Raw genomic sequence first — 15,910 nt, 5'->3', positions numbered from 1 at the left:
TCTGGCTTTTCTCAATGCTTCGTGGAAATCTCTCCAATCTCTATGTATCTGCTACATTTTGTTTCTAATGTGCCAAGTGACCTTGAAGGCTCATTTTCTTCCCTGGATTCTCTTCTCTCACTGGCAAAGCAAGCATGTGGTGCTACGGATGACCTCAAGCATCCTCTTCTACCTAGGGCCCAGTGCCCTGGTCTCCCTGCAGGGAAGAGGGACTTGTCCCTACTGCTGACTCAGGAGCCACTGTGCTGCTGTTTGTTCCCAGAATTTTGAACCTACATTTTGCACACAGATAAGTTGCTTAGCCCAATTTCCGAGTCTGTATTCTTCATCAAGCTCTGGTGAGGAAAGCTTGATTTGATTGGTTTACATCCACCAGACACTGGGACAGTAACCTGGTTTAAATTGAGATTTACCTTGATCCAGATGAAAGGTGCCTCAGGACCCAGTTTCTGGATTTGCAGTTTCCCAAGATCCACTGAATTTTCTTTTAATTAAAGGTAAATACTTGATTCCTGGGTATCCAAATCACTGAATGAGGAGGAAGTTTCCTGTTCTGGATATGTGTATCCATCTTACACCTTCTGGACCAGGGAGAAAGAACTGATTTATTTGCAAAGTCTGTAGGGCTTCAAATACATGATTCATCTCCGCTGAGTAACAGCAGTAGCTTCCTGCGAGCGTACAAGATGTGCTAGACACTCTGCGAACTCGCGTTTAATTCTCCAGCCCCCTTGTAGCAAGCAAATTCATTGTACAGCCCTGCCATTCCCTTCAAGGTCACAGAGCAGGGAGCTGGTGCAGTCTGTCCGCAGAATCCACATTTTTAGCATAGGGGGGAAAAGGCTGTAATGGAACCGGATGGTGGTAGGCAAGAGGGACAAAAATACTGCATGACTTCTTGACCGACGCAGCGTCACCGTTCTGAGCCCTCGGATTCAGCATGAGTAGAAGCTTTAGGTGTTAACAGCGTGGTTACTAAAGTCGCCTGTGAAGCGGCACTTGGCCGCCTTTTCCTGCGCTGTCCCCGAGGCCCGGGGAACCCTGTGCCTGGGCGCCCGCTGTGAAATACCTTTTCCTTTCTTTTCTTTCCGTGCTTTCTCGGGGGGAGAGGCAGGGCGGCAGCTCTAACGCCTTAGGCCACCCTCCAGGCTTCCCTCCAGGACAGGCGTCAGGCTGCTGCAGAATACTCCGGTGCAGCCCGGCGCCCTCGGCTTTCCACAAATAGCTATTTATTTGCTTATCTGCAAAGAAGGGGAGGGGGACGTACAACGAGATCGAGGACAAAATCAATTACTATTTTTCATCTTTGACAAAGTAATTAAAGCCGTAGTGACTGGCTAATTCCGAGCGCACGGCTGCGCGGTGATGGATGTGGATTTACAGCCGGCTGGGCTGCGGCGCGCGGGGCCGGATTATCACTCGGAGCAGGCGGCGAAGGTGGGGGGACTCGTCCCTCGCCTGCGCCTCATCCCCTCCCGCCCGGCTTGCTTGCTTTATTTATTTATTTAATATACAGCAGCTCCAACCTCTGCACTTGGCAGGCGCTGACACCGAGCCCCGCGCACGACCCGCTGCCCCAGGGCTTGGTCCCTGTCTCCTCTCACAGCGGTGCTGGCCTCTCCGCCCGAGAGCGCCCCTCTAGGCGTCTTAGCTCGGATTTGGACCTGGCTGTCTGCTCGGCCCCTCCCTTCTAGGATCTTGCGGCTAGAAGTGGGGGGCAGGATGCAGAGAGGGGGCGGCGCCTCCACCAACCCCGCAGCCTCTCCTGCGCGTCACCCGCCTCTGCAGGACCTGACGTGCGGCGGCCCCACGCGGGAACCCAAGTGCGCACTCGGCTGGGGAGGGTCAGCGGGCGACACGTCAGGCCCGGGAGTCTGAGCGGGGGCGCCGGGCGTCACTGCTGCCCAGGGCCGCAGCTGGTGGAGGTGGGGAGGCCGGCAGGACTCCGCGTCCCCGCCTGCCCAGTCTGTGAGCCTCGGTGGACTCTCCCCCAGCTCCCAGCGCTTTGCGGGGGCTGCTCGGATGAAAATCGGGAAACGTCCAGACCTTTCCGAGTCGTGACTGTCCTTAGCACAAGGCCGAACAGGGACCGCAGCTGGAGCCCACACCTAACTGGGGGCGTGTTTGGTGACCCCACAGTGGGGCACCAGGGCCTGGCAGGCCTGCCCGCTACCCTTCTTAATCCCGGTCTCGCTCCTTATTGCAAATTGGGGTCTGCTTAGGAAGAAGCGCCCTGCAGGGCCCCCTCCCTGTCGCTGGTGTTTGGTGGCGCCAACCAGAGGAGGAGCCTTCGCCCTGTGCCTTCTGGCCCCCACCGTCTCAGGGCAGAAGCTCTGGAGCCCCTGCACTTTCTTTTCGGGCCTGGGCTACCTTGGGTTCCCAGAGTTTCAGAGCCTCAGTTTCCACAGATTTAAAATTGGGGTGAAGGAAAAGGGGATATAAAAAGAATTGCGACTCCATATGTCTATGTACCCTACGATGCATCGCAAACGTACCCTAATAAAAAATTTTAAGCTATAATAAATTGGGATACTTTCTTAAGGCCATGATCAATGTCAAATGCGCAAATGTCAATAAAAGTCCTTGCATCGCGGTCCAGTACTGTGATCTCAGTACATGTTAGTTCAAAGCCACAATCAAAAGCAGCCCAGACACAGCAAGCCGACACGAAGGCAGGCAAGGTCTCCACAGACAGCTCCCTTTCCTCCCCCTCCAAAGAGTGCACCCCGAGGGTTCCTGGCTGGCTTCGGAGGGGCCCCGCGTTGCCCTCGGTGCCCGCCGCAATCTGCCACCGCAGCCTCCGCCCGCGGCCTTGGCGGCGTGGCGCCTGCGTGGCTTGCAGACCTCTCAGCGGGATGCGACGGCGCGGACCCCGAGGCGGGGAACTGGGCGGCTGCAGCAGCAGCAGCCGCCAAAGGACACAATAATCTCTGCGGCTTCGCATCCGGAGGCCAGGGGTAAAGGCAGAAAGGAAGCCTTTTTCTCGAGAATCGCCTCTTCTAGTCTGCAAACGACCTCTGCTTGGAAAAGCGGTTTCCCTTTTTATCAGAGACTGCTTCGCACCAACGGGAAAGTCCATCTTCTCATCGCGCGGCCGCCCCCGGCCACGCGTGCCACGGCTGCAGTCCTCCTCCTGGCGGCTTCCCAGATGGCCAGCCCTGGCTGCGGATTGCTGGGGATCCTGATTTGGAGGGGCTTTAAGTCTGCGTTTTCGAATCAGATCTGCTCTGGTGAATTTTTATTAAGAGGGCAGCGAAGAAAGAATGGTTTTCCTTTGACTTTGCAAAGGGCCTGAGATTCAGTCAGTGTGCCAAATCATTTCCTTCTTATTTCCCTCAAATGTTTTCAAGAGAGTCTTAAAAACACAATAAAGACACCCAATGATATGCAGGATTTTCTTCTGGTAGTGTGAACACAGATGAAATGCACATGCAGACGCCAGATCTCAGCTTTTAAGCGAGAAATCCAGGATGCCTCCAAAACTGGGAGGGAAGAATTTGGAATCCGCTCACAAACCCAGGTGGGCACGAGCCTGTAAATGCAGGACCCGTGCCCGAAGCAGCCCTCCTAGAACTAGGGGCTAGGTGCTAACAGTGCCTACGTCGCTTTCTGGTTAATATTGGGGGATCTGCTGAAGATGGGGAGACAGCAACGGAATGTAGGAGAGGAGGAGGAGGGAGAGAAAAACTATGGTGATGTGGTCCCCTCCCCCGTCCCCCCCCCCACAGCTTCCCCGGCGGCTGCGCGCTGGAGCCCGCCTTGGGTGCAGTGGGACGTGTCCCTCCCATGCTTCCCTTAATTAGGAGGAGACAAAGTTTCGTCGTCCCCTCCCCTCGGGTTTGGTTTAGTAATCAACCCCACATGAGTCACGACACACGCACAGCCCCCTCCCGCCCCGGTGACGCCTGGCCAGCGTACTCCAGGCTGTTGGCCCTTTAAAACTCCAATCCAAAGGGGTAATGATTTATCAAACTTGTATTATCAAGAAGATGTCCACCGAAGGGCACCTTGCTTTGCGCTGACGCAAACCTGGCCTTTCCCAAGGAGATATAGTAAGCGCCTCTGCTGCCAGAGCCGAGAGCCCAGCCTCTTGGTCCATCGCGGGTTTCAGCCCACGAGTTCCAGCTCTTGCCAGGGTCAGAGAGGTGAGTGTCAGCTTGTGTTCCTCTAAGAGGGAAGGGGGCGAGTGGGATCAGAAGGACAGGTTCGTTTTGGATATTTCTGTTTGACATGTCTGTGCCTTGGGCTGGAGCTAGCAAAGAGGACGGTTCTCGAAGCTGTGTTTGTGTCTGTGAGCGTCCCTTTGAGGTCAGAAAGGTTTCCCAGGCGGCAGAACTCCAGGGTGCAAGGTTCCGGGAGACCCTGAGCGCTGTCCGAGGTCCTGAAAAACCCGCCGCCGGTACTCAGGCTAACCGTTCTGGGTCCTCTAGCTAAGGAGACAGGAATGCTGGCTGGAGTTGAGGTGCTTAGATTTGGTGCAAATGAACAAAGTTCTGATCAGCCCGTTTGTGAAAGAGTTAGACAAGATCCATGAAGGTGAGGTGACAGCACTATGACTCTTCTTACGGTATAATGATAATTATTAGGGTTCATGAATAGGAAGCCCTGAGAGATCAAGGGGAGAAAGCGGGTGAAACATCCATGGCTAGGGATTCTTTTCATTGGACAGTCAATGAGAAGAAAGCAGATAAAAACTATTCACGAGTTCTTGTCTCCAAGGTAGAAGCAAAAGCAAATGAAAGACTTTGTATGTCCTTACACATTTCTGTGGAACTGCAAGTCGGTGTAGGTTGTGTGTGACAAGCACGGCTACTACTCTCTAAATCTGGTTTATGGCTGCTGCTGTGGGTTTTTTGTTAGGGTTGTTTTTGATCTCAACCCTCATTCTTGCCTTTGGTACCTGGCAGTCAGGGGCGGGTTTGGAGCGTAGAGATTCTCACCACCGATGTGGCCTCCAGCACTTTCTGGTGCCAGGGTATCAGCTTTGTGGCCACAGCTTGTCTACCAGGAAAAAAATGCAATGTGCATTGTTGAATGACAAAGGAAATGGGGCGGAAAATTAAAGAATCTTTCTACAATAGTGGTGGGGACTTGGGTACCCTACAGTCGTGATTTGAAATCCAAAGAGGGCAGCGAGCCCTTGGCTTGATGAACCGATTTCCACTCTCCTTTTTCCTCCTAAGAAACATTTTTGGGCCTCTTTTCGTAGTTTATATTCCGACAGGGAGGAAATATTAGCTTTCCTGTATCATCTGGTTATGAAAGAGAGCGGAAAACAGAATTACTGATTGCAGTGGTGAAGGAAAGAAGAAAATCCCGATTCTCTTTGCAACCTGAGATACGTCTTGGATCTGAGTTGGGAACCTTTCCTGTGGCAGACACAGATTTTTTTAAAGCCGCTGTGACTCTCCTTTCCTTTTCTTTCTTTCTTTCTTTTTTTTTTTTTTTTTTTTTTTTTTTTTTTTTTTTTGCACACGAACTTGACGTTGTGTTTGCAGGATTGCAGTGCTCCCAAGGACATGAATAAGCAACCAGCCAGCAGCCTGGAGGCCGCGTCGCCGGGCCACTGGGACAGCCCGCGCGCACCCAGGACGAGCCCGGAGCAGGAGCTTCCCGCGGCCGCCGCGCCGCCGCCACGTGTGCCCAGGTCCGCGTCCACCGGCGCCCAAACTTTACAGTCCGCGGACACGCAAGCCTGCGAGGCCGAGCGGCGGGGAGCCGGCTTCTGCGCGCTCGGTAGTCTGCAGGCACAGGTGGCCTCGGCGGCCCTGCGGGACTTGAGCGAAGGCGCGCAGGCCGCCCAGGCTCCTAGTGTTGCCGGGACCGGCAACGCGCTGCACTGTAAGATCCCGGCTCTGCGCGGCCCGGAGGGGGACGCGAGCGCGAGCGCGGGCAAAGGCACCCTGGAGCGGAACAGCACCGCGGCCGTGGGCTGGGTAAACATGAGCCAGAGCACCGTGGTGCTGGGCTCGGACGGAATCGCGTCGGTGCTGCCGGGCAGCGTGGCCGCGCCTGCCACCCAGGTAAGCAGGTCGCACGCGGCCCGCGCCACCTCCTGCTCTCCAGTGGCGCGAGGGAGGCGAGCCGGCCGAGGGGTGCACGTGTGCCGAGGGGGGTGGGATGGCAGTGCCCGGGCCGGACGCGGGAGGCAGCTTTGGGGCTTCGGAAGCTCGCGCTGCGCTGGGGTCCAAGGTTGGGGCAGGAGGGCTGCGGGGATCCTGCCGGAGGGGAGGCGACATCCCCCTTCCCAGCCTGGGTGGATCCAGGAAGCCTTTGAAGCGGATAGATTCTACTCCTCTATTCAGAAATGACATCCTCCCCTGTCAGCGGCTGGGCTTAAATTCTTTTAAAAATCTTAATTAGAAAGAATCCCATAATAAAAGGTCGGAGTTGCGCGCGTGCAGGACTCGTGGAGAAGGATGTGTGCTCTGTCTACAGCCCTCACACTGCGAATTACCTTAGGCCCTGTGAGCCCACCAGAGACTGCACCGAAGCTAAAGCTAAAGCTGCAGGCCAGTCTGTTCCTGGTTTTTCTTTTTGCCTGAGCCCTTCCAAAAGGTGTCTAACTTTGCCATCACAATTTTGCATTTTTCCATAACGTGGACGCCTTTAAGGGTCCAAGTTTCAGGCCCACCCACCCAGATCTATTCGTGCATTTGATCTCTTGTTGCCTAAAGGCATGAAAACCCCATAGAGCAGATCCTTGAAGCCTGGCTGGGGTTGAGGCAGCAGCGCCCCCTCTCTGGTCCTTCACAGGATTTGTTTCCATTTGTCCAGGGTCAGGGCTCAGTGCTCCTTCCTAGCTGCCCACCTGCCCCATTTCCTCCCTTCCTCTGGCTCAGGGACAAGAAGTGTGTCCAGCAAGGAGCAGGCAGCCTGGCTCCTAACCTCTGCGTGGGAGCAGTCACTCTGGCGTTCGTGGACACACACACATATGTACACATACACATACGTATACACACCTGCATCCTCACATCCACAAGCCCATGTGACAGGAGCTCAGCTGTTACAATAACTAGAAAGGAACAAAAACGTAGCTGGTCCCACTCACCTCGCTTTTGGGGTCTATTTCTAGAGCGCTGATGTATGGGTTTTAGCTGCACTGTGTGACCCCAGGTAGAATAGAAAACGTGTTTTGCATGCCAGGCTTAACCTCCGCACTGCGGCAAAAGGAGCCAAAACTCCCACCCTTTCAGCCCTGGAGGATGGGAGGGTGGGGATGCAGCTGAGGCTCCTGTTCGGGAGGAGGTCAGGGAGGATCAGATTCCCAGGAGTACTTCTGTTTCAGCTCTGCCCACGGCTCTTATTGTGCCTTTTGAGCACCCACCCTGGTGGGCTCCCCTATCCCGGAGTTTTCTCTCCTGACAGCTGCAGACCCCTCCAAGACCCTTAGAATGGCACGGGGCAGTCAAGATTATGACAACAGGAGGAAGAGGAGGAGGAGGGTGACTGAGGAAGTGGGTGTTGTGCAGTGGCCTGAGTCTCTCGAGGAGTGTTTTTAGGGTTCATCTGAGGTGGCCTCATGTGAACCTCTCTGCTCAGGAGTGAGGCATTCTGGACCCAGGTACTGTCCCAAGAAAGCATCACCCTGTCAACTCAGAGAAGAAGGCCAAAGACTACAGAGCGCTGGAGCTGGCCAGCACCTCAGGAGGCAGTGATTCTAAGCCCTCATCTTAGTTATCTCTGTGCTTAGTAATAAAGCTTAGACTAGCACTCAGGCTTTCAGGCCAACTGACTCTGATGACACCTACTTCCCCGACCTCTCTCCGTTCACCGCCCAATCCCCATCCTGCCTCTCTCCCTGGCCCCAAGGAGAAGGTGTTGCTGTAAGTTAGCTGATCTGACAGGTTTTGCCCTCAGCCTCTGCAGAGACAGTGAGGCAAGGGCTCTGTCTGGCTTGGAGCAGTGCAACTCTCTTTCTGGCCTTGGCACACACTTCCAAGAAGAAAGGGCTGAGGGGTGCAGTGAGGTTTGGGCTCTTTGGGGTTGATGGAACTTGCTTGCTGGAAACTCCAGGCATGATGTTGGGGGCCTGCTTGCCAAATGAACTCTTGGTAAGGGTTTGGGGATGGAGGCACCTGCTTGCAATCAACCTAAAGGCTCAGGGTTTGGGCGCTGCTTGCTGGTGACCCTGACTGTAGGCTTTGGGGACTGGGGGGTGGAGGTCTGTTTGAGATGGATCTGCAGATCAGCACTGGAGCTGCTTGCTGAGACCCTTGATGCAGGGTTTTGGGGTGAGGGATCTGCTTGTACATGCATCCTTTCTTTGGAGTTGGGGGTCCTGCCTGCCGATGCATCCTCTGCATTCTCGGTTGAAAAGTTGGGGTTTGCTTGCTGGGAAGGACCTGCCACTGGGGGCAGGAAGGGTGGAATGCAGCCTGCCTGCCACTCAGCCACCGGGAGGGGGGCTGTTATCCGACCATGTGCTTTTCCGCCCCCAGGAGGACGAGCAAGGGGATGAGAATAAGGCTCGAGGGAACTGGTCCAGCAAACTGGACTTCATCCTGTCCATGGTGGGGTATGCAGTGGGGCTGGGCAATGTCTGGAGGTTTCCCTACCTGGCCTTCCAGAATGGGGGAGGTACGGCTTTTTGGCTTTTCAGCTCTTTCCACCTGCGGGGTGGGCACTGGGCGGTCTGAGGGAATCTGGAACCTTAGGCGGGGAAGTAGGGGACACTCGGGGAGTCTCCTTGAACTCAGTCCCATCCCATGTACCCTTGTGCCTAAGATGGGCAGGAGTGACAGGAACTGGTTGGATGATCTGCAGGTGGGGCTCATGAGAAGCCTGGGGCTCCATGACCCTCCACTGGCCCAGTTTGGAGGACTGGGTGCCAAGCCGAGTGGACACTGACCAGGGATGCTTGGACTCTGGCTGTTTAATATTTAGGAGTCAGCAGCCCTCTTGGTATCCAATGGAGTTTAGAGCCGGAAGCAGGTGCAAATGAAGGATAGTCTCAAATCTGAGCCTGGAAATCTGTTTCCCATATGCAAAAAGACTCCTTGATTCCACTGTACATCCTGCATTTGCTCTTGAACTTACGTGATACGTTGGGTCTTTCATACAAGGGAAGTTTTGCAAATGGGAAAAGGGTCTAGAGATGGATGGGGAGGGGAAGGGGAAGTGAAAAGAATTCAGGTGTGTTGGGCACAGGTACCCGCTGCAATCTTCATGTGTTGTAAACATGAATTAACTTTAAAATTCCTGAGAAAGATCCCGGAAACTGGAGCCTCCATAAGAGACTTTGAGAATGGGTCCAGGTTGTGTGGAAGGCTGGGTTTGGGGGAGCCAGGAGATGTGAGCTGGGAGGGGCTGGGGGGTGACCACTCTCAGAGATACCCCGCCCCCGCACACACCTCCTTTAGTGTTTTGATTTTAGCAAAGCCGTTTTCATTTGTCCTAACTGGGTGAGAATGAACATTGTTTCTGGGATGGGAAGAGGGAGATGGTGGGCATTCACCAGCAGCTGGGCCACTGGACTCCACTGTACCTGTGTCAGCTCCCCTGGGGTCTGGCAAGTTGCCCTCCAGCAATAGGAATTTCCTCCAAGAAACCCTACACCTTCTTTTGGAGACCAAAGGGGTTAGAAGCACCCTTTCACCCCATAGCTTTCTGCAAAATTTTTATGTATTCTTTGTCCTTTGGGTCTACTCCAGGCCAGATTCTGTGCAAAGGGAGAGACAGATGCTTCGCCAGGAGCCGATTAAATCGGAAAAAATAGATGTCTGCCCCCAACCCCTCCCGCCCCAAAGTAGGACGCGTTGACAAGGACTGATGAGCACTGCGGAGCTTTTGCCACCAGGGGTGCCCTGGAAGCCAGGCCCAGCGCCGGGCGGGCGCGCGCTGGGTTTCCCTCTGTTTTCCCCTAGGGAGTCCTCAGAACTAGGTGCCCGAAGCAGCCATCAGGAGGTGGTAGAATCAGGCTTCTCGGGACTGGAAGGGGTTGATAGCGGGATGCAGGGTGCCAGGGCAGCAGAGGGACCCCGGCCCAAAACAGTGCTCTGCTGTGCTCTCGGGGGATCTCCAAGCGCGGGTCTGTGCGCGCCGCCCTGGGGGTTCTGGGTTCTCAGCGGCTCACTGCGGCTGGCCCCGCAGCATCTGAGTCAGGCGGGAGGAGGGCTCGCCCTTCTTTCTCAGGAGCAGAAGGAAGGCACCATGGACAGCTTTCTCCAGAACGCTGCCCAGAGGACATGAAGCAAGTTCCTCAGTGTTACTCTCCTCCACTCCTGGCTGCTGCTGGGCCTTCCCAGCCTGGAGACCCCTCCTCCCTCTGCAGGAAGGGACAGGAAGGTGGGGGTGGGCAATCCCACAGCAGAGGAGCAGCTTTCCTATAACGAGCACAATGGTTGGGCAGCGCCATCTCTGGTCCCTGGCTGACCTTGTCCCACGCATCGGCACTTCCAGGTCAAAACCTCTTCAAGCACCTTTAAAGAACCTTGAAGGGAAGGAGCCTAGAGAACCCAAGTAGCCTGGGGAGGCCTCTAGGTGCTATGTGGTGGACTGGGTATTCTGAGGGGGGAGGAGATGCCAGGTAACCAGCTTTGGAGGCTTGCAGTCTAGACAAGACACCTGCGTAAACATCAGCGTCTGCCATGGCCAGTCCTGTGCTGGACATAGGAGGAACACTTGGAGGAGAAGGGCTATATGAGCTACCCAGCAGGATGGAAGGGACTTCACTTGTGCAGCCAGAGGTTGAGAGCTGTGTGGTGCCTGGTGGGGGCCATCTGGGATGCCCAGTGGGTAGCACAGGCCTCAGCCTGGTGGGCAGAGGTGTGCAGATGATTCAAGTTCCTTGGAGGTGGGCTGTCAGTCTAACTTGGCAGGGCTTAGGTCCTTGGTGCTCTACACTCTGATGGGACATCACCAGGTCTCCTGCAGACAGACCTGCAGGCCTGCAGGAATGAGCCAAACCATGGAATCGTTAAACCCTGAAACAGCTTGATTTGGAGAAATTGAAGCATTATATAGAGTAAAAGGCCACTAGCACATAGTGGGACATAGAAACACTCACATGTGCACCTTTACAGTTTTTGGAGGAGGGTTTTAACATGTCCTGTGGGTGCCTGTTGACCGGGAATGTCAGAAGTTTTTCCAGAAAGGAGCTCACTAAAGAACCTTTGGGGACTGAGAGGAAGCCCAACCCCTACTGCAGAGGGTTAAGGTGGGCCTGAACCCTGTCTTCACCTCCCAGACTCTCTCTCCTGGCTCTCTCTTTCCAAGGTGCTTTCCTCATCCCTTACCTGATGATGCTGGCACTGGCTGGGTTGCCTATCTTCTTCCTAGAGGTATCCCTGGGCCAATTTGCCAGCCAGGGGCCAGTATCTGTGTGGAAGGCCATCCCAGCTCTCCAAGGTGAGTCCAGACAGCTGTCCACCCTGCCACCACACACTCCCTTGGGGTGGGAGATCTCCTCAGCAGAACTCACCCCATCCTTGCTATGTTTGATCCTTCTGAAGAACAGTCCAAGGTCATCTCCACCCCTCCTGAGTCCCTTGCAGAATGCCTCAATGTCCCTGGTGGACACAGAGTGCACTTTACTGTCAGTATACCTATCCATACAAGAGAGTCCAGACCTAGATGCCCACCCTGTGTCCAGCTGTAAAAATGCCATTGCACCTGGGATGGGATGAACCATGAAATTTTTGCTTCCACAGGCTGTGGCATTGCGATGCTGATCATCTCTGTCCTCATAGCCATTTACTACAATGTGATCATTTGCTACACACTTTTCTACCTGTTTGCCTCCTTTGTGTCTGTGCTACCCTGGGGCTCTTGCAACAACCCTTGGAACACGCCAGAATGCAAAGACAAAACCAAGCTTTTACTCGGTAAGTCTGGGCATGTTTTAGGTGTTTGGGCATTCTGAACTATTCATTCCTCCAACAGAGGTTAACTGCACACATATTATGCAACGGCTGGATTTGTGCTAGGTTCTGGGCACACAGAGACGAACTCAAACAACCAAACACACATAACTCTAAAGTTTAAAAACCTCATGTCTTAGAGAAGGGCTCATCACTTGTGTGTGTGTGTGTGTGTGTGTGTGTGTGTGTGTGTGTGTGCGTGCGCGCGCACTCAGATATAGCTGTATGTTTGTTTAAAATGCAGACTCAAGTCCTACCTGGGATGTGATCGGTTTTATTCAGTTGGGTAGGTCCAGGAAATTTGCATTTTTATGAAGCAGTCTAGGATCTTGTTTTCTCTCATGGGGTGTCTGCTAGGGTAATAGTCTCACCTCGGGGGCCGTTAGCAGCCCCTCCCTGGGTGAGGGCTCTTGTGTTTCACCAAGAGCCTGCAAATGCTGTTGATTTTAGAGTCTAGGAAATGGAAGCAAGGTATCCCAGCGCCACACTGCACAAAATACCGCTCAGAAGCAGACACGTAGGCCTAGACCCTTGGACGCACCTTCACAATGCCTAGAAGAGGGGAGGTCTTCCGGGAGGCCCAGGATGTTCCTGGAAGACAGTTTGAGGCATTTGAGAACTTTTGAGAACTGTGTTGAGAACAGTTACCTGTGATCACTCTCTCTTGTCGGCCTCCCTTCCAGTCTGCACACTGCAGAATGAGGACATTACTGACCTTTGGATTATTCTGAGGGCACAAGATGGTTCTTCTCTTCCAGCCCAAGAGAGATGGGTGTGGTCTAAAGACTAATTTACACTGGACCATTTTTACACCCATGTGCACCTACATCCACACCACGCGTGGCTTCCACCTGGAGAAACTTTGAATAAGACTGAAGAACAACCAAGACCAGAGACCCTTGCCCATGAAATTCTAACATCATGTCTTACTTAGGCCCAGCAGGACATGGACTTGCAAATGTCCCCAGATGTGTGAGTGTCTAGTTATCCAGCTAAGAGGAAGTGCCCTTTAGCCCCTCAGGCCCTCGTGTTTTCCTCCTCCTGACTTTCCCGATGATGGTTCCACACACGACAGCAGCTGCTCTCAAGTCTGGCTGCTCTACATCAGACACATCTGGGAGCCAGCGAATCCAAGCATCCCTTAGAGCTCACTCCATATCATTCACTCTTGACTCCCTGGGGCTCGAAGCAAGGAATCTGCATTCTTAACGGTCCCCAAATGCAACCAAGGGTAGAAATCACGGGCTGCATCCCCTGCCTCCTTTTTTGCTGTTTCAGTGATGGAGGTGGAACCCAGGGCCTCTGCCATGGAGGCACACCCAGCCCCTGCGTGTCCTTTAGTTATGCTGCCCTTACTCAGCTTGGGAATTCAGCGGCCAACTTTCCCTGGCAGAGCAGCTCTGGAGAGCTGCAGTCTGGGGGGACCCCATCTGGTAGCTGTTTGCAGACTCCCAACCAGAAATCGGTGTTGGAATGGCTTCCTGGGACAGGCTGCCGTGTCAGGCTGAGGTTGTGCTCCAGGGGTGGGATCCGGGATGGAGCGGTGACTCACAGTCATGGGTCACCCCAAAGCCCGGCTTGTCCTTTCCACTGTGCTTTCTCATTCTCTGCTTGCTGGGGCAGGGTTATTGCGTTGCTCCAGGCTCACGAGACACTTCCCTGCGGACTAACCTCAGGAATCACACGAGCCCCAGGGAACAGTGACCTGTAGTTGTCCTCCAGTAGGACAGGAGTTGAAAAACATTGTTCTCTTCTGCTAACAATAGCTGCTAGTATTCATGCACTTAATAACACTAATTATAACACCAATCACTACATGCCAAACACCAAGTTCAAACCTTTATATGGCATAAGCAATGTTAAGATGAACTCATCAATATATAAGCTCTATTGTTGTTTCCATATTACAGGGAAAAAAAAAAAAACCGTTAAGCTTACAGAGTGTGGTGGTGCATGCCTGTAATCCCAGTGCTTAGGTGGCTGAGGCAGGAGGATTGCTGTGAATTTGAGGCCAGCCTAGGCTAAAAAGTGAGTTCAAGCCCAGCTGAACTGCCTAGTGAGATCCTGCCTCAAAAAGACAAAAACAAACAACACCCAAAACAAAGTAAAATGAAACAAACAAACCAACAAGAAACAACTTGAGCTAGAGGTCATAGAGCTGGCTGTGTGGTAGACCTGGGATTTGAACCCAGGTTTGCTAACCCTAACTACTGTGCTAAATGCTTCCCAATCTACCAAGCAGCTTCACAGATATTTCTGTCATTTCTCAAGGTTACAAAGGGCATGTGGCCTGATCACTATTTTGTAGGTCACAGAGCAGACTCTAGGGCTCAAACTGTAAATTGCCAGGTAGAACCAACAGTGTAATTTGGGGTGCAGCCCCCCGGGCCCTCTGCTTATCCAGGTAGGTCCTTGCAGAGGCTCTATCCCATAAGACCCTGCAAAGTGACCTCCCCCCAGGTGTTGTCTACCTGTCACTTGGGGTTGAAATAATAATGACAGTTTGTGTGAGCAGCAGCTGAATTTAGTAATTCCACTGCTGTCTTCAGGGAGGAGGGAGGAATGGGTAAACACTACAGGAGACGGTTAATTACAACCATGCCTTCAATATTGGAAAACAGTAGAGCTTCTTAAAGGAGTGGCCAAAATTCAGACAATAGTTGAGTAATGCCATAGTTCAAATAGATTATCATTCATTGGTAGGATGAAGTATTCTATAGTTATTAGATATGAATATTCATGAACATGGGAAATTCTTGCATATCACGTTAAGTGTATGAGTAAGATTCTGATTTGTACTATGATGTTATCTTTATTAGCAATATGGAACACATAGGAAGGTTATATACAAGATACTAACAGTGGTGGATTTGAGGCCATCCCTTTCCATATGCTTTGTTAAGGGTTCTTTTTGTTGAGTCTCCATGGATGTGTGTGCATATTTTTAAAAGCAAGATCCACTGGCTGGGCCAGGCAGGTGGCTGGGGGTCTGCAGGCAGCACGACCTTGCCCTGGTATGGGATTTGTGGAATTTCCAGTCTGGCTTCCAGGAAAGGCCTCAAATCGACCTGTGCAGACAAAAAAAACGGTGCTTATTCAAAGCACAAAGAGACAATGGACATTTTTCACTCTGATTAGTCACTGAAAGCCAGTGACCAGGCTGGGAAAACCTGTCTCCTTTCTCAGCCTGGGCCGGATTTTTTTTTTTTTTTTTTTTTTTTGTTAGAAAAATGAGGTAGCAGCCTCCCGTGTTTCTCTGTGCGGCCCACTCGTATCATTTTGGTGGCATCTGTGTGGGATCTGGTCCTGGGCTCCCGGCTTTCCCTACAGTGCTGTGGGGTGACTGGGAACAGGCGATGGTGGCCTGAGGCATAGGCACAGGTGGCTTTAGGTCTCCTTGCTCTCTCTCGGACAAGTTGCAGTCCCAAGTCGTCTCCCGGCGCTCCCCTATGACCTCCTGGCGCACCCTTGCCTGGAGGAGACTGGCGTTCACTGCAGTGGGCAGCTTGGGTCGCTGTCAGGGCTGCTGGGCACGTGCCGCGTGAGCGCTGTGGTCACCGTGGAGATGCCTGGGTGCAGCACTTGATAGGCCCAGAGAAAGGCGCTGCGTCTGCAGCCCAGAGAGGTGACTTGGGCAGTATTTTCCAAGGTGACTTTTGCATTGCACTCTGTCTTCCTGGGGTGCCTCAGCGCTCCGGGCATGGGCATTTGTTACAGAGACCGAGTCAGCTGTCCCCTGCTAGGGGAGACCAGGAGCTCCCTGGGTCACTGCAAACGGGGACACCATCCCAGCCATCCATCCCTATTTCTTGAATGGCTTAATTATTAGGATTTTAATTAAAGGGTCCCGCTCCTCCCGGGTCTGTCATGTGCTTTCACTGATTAATTATTGCCCAAGAAAAGACAATCCCGTTGCGGCAGATTTGCAGTTCAGCCCCCGCGTCACCGCGGTTCTTTGGGGGTGTTGCCTTTCTTTGTTTCGGGGTGCTGGGCCTTGCAGCTCCGATGAGTGGTCCATCCTCCCGGAGGCCCCAGGCGCCGGGAAGCGC

The 15,910-nt window shown here is 53.3% G+C and overlaps 2 protein-coding genes across 2 annotated transcripts in view; one reads left to right on the top strand and one right to left on the bottom strand.

The window, feature by feature from the left end:
* The window catches only part of LOC134477736 (endogenous retrovirus group K member 24 Gag polyprotein-like), a 266,810-nt gene that overhangs the window by 224,930 nt on the left and 25,970 nt on the right, over positions 1-15,910 (bottom strand). The window lies entirely within an intron of this gene.
* Slc6a5 (solute carrier family 6 member 5) overlaps positions 5,505-15,910 on the top strand; it is a 53,637-nt gene continuing 43,231 nt past the window's right edge. The window contains exons 1-4 of the mRNA XM_063256798.1: positions 5,505-6,023; positions 8,442-8,580; positions 11,218-11,349; positions 11,652-11,825. Of these exons, the coding sequence (XP_063112868.1) occupies positions 5,520-6,023; positions 8,442-8,580; positions 11,218-11,349; positions 11,652-11,825 (949 nt within the window). The 5' untranslated portion in view covers positions 5,505-5,519. The remainder of the gene's footprint in view (positions 6,024-8,441; positions 8,581-11,217; positions 11,350-11,651; positions 11,826-15,910) is intronic.

This window comes from Cavia porcellus, unplaced genomic scaffold (assembly GCF_034190915.1).
Source record: "Cavia porcellus strain 051 isolate PalLab524CR breed Dunkin Hartley unplaced genomic scaffold, mCavPor4.1 scaffold_9, whole genome shotgun sequence".
In the NCBI taxonomy this organism is placed as follows: domain Eukaryota; kingdom Metazoa; phylum Chordata; class Mammalia; order Rodentia; family Caviidae; genus Cavia; species Cavia porcellus.
This window is presented reverse-complemented; position numbering and strand designations above follow the sequence as displayed.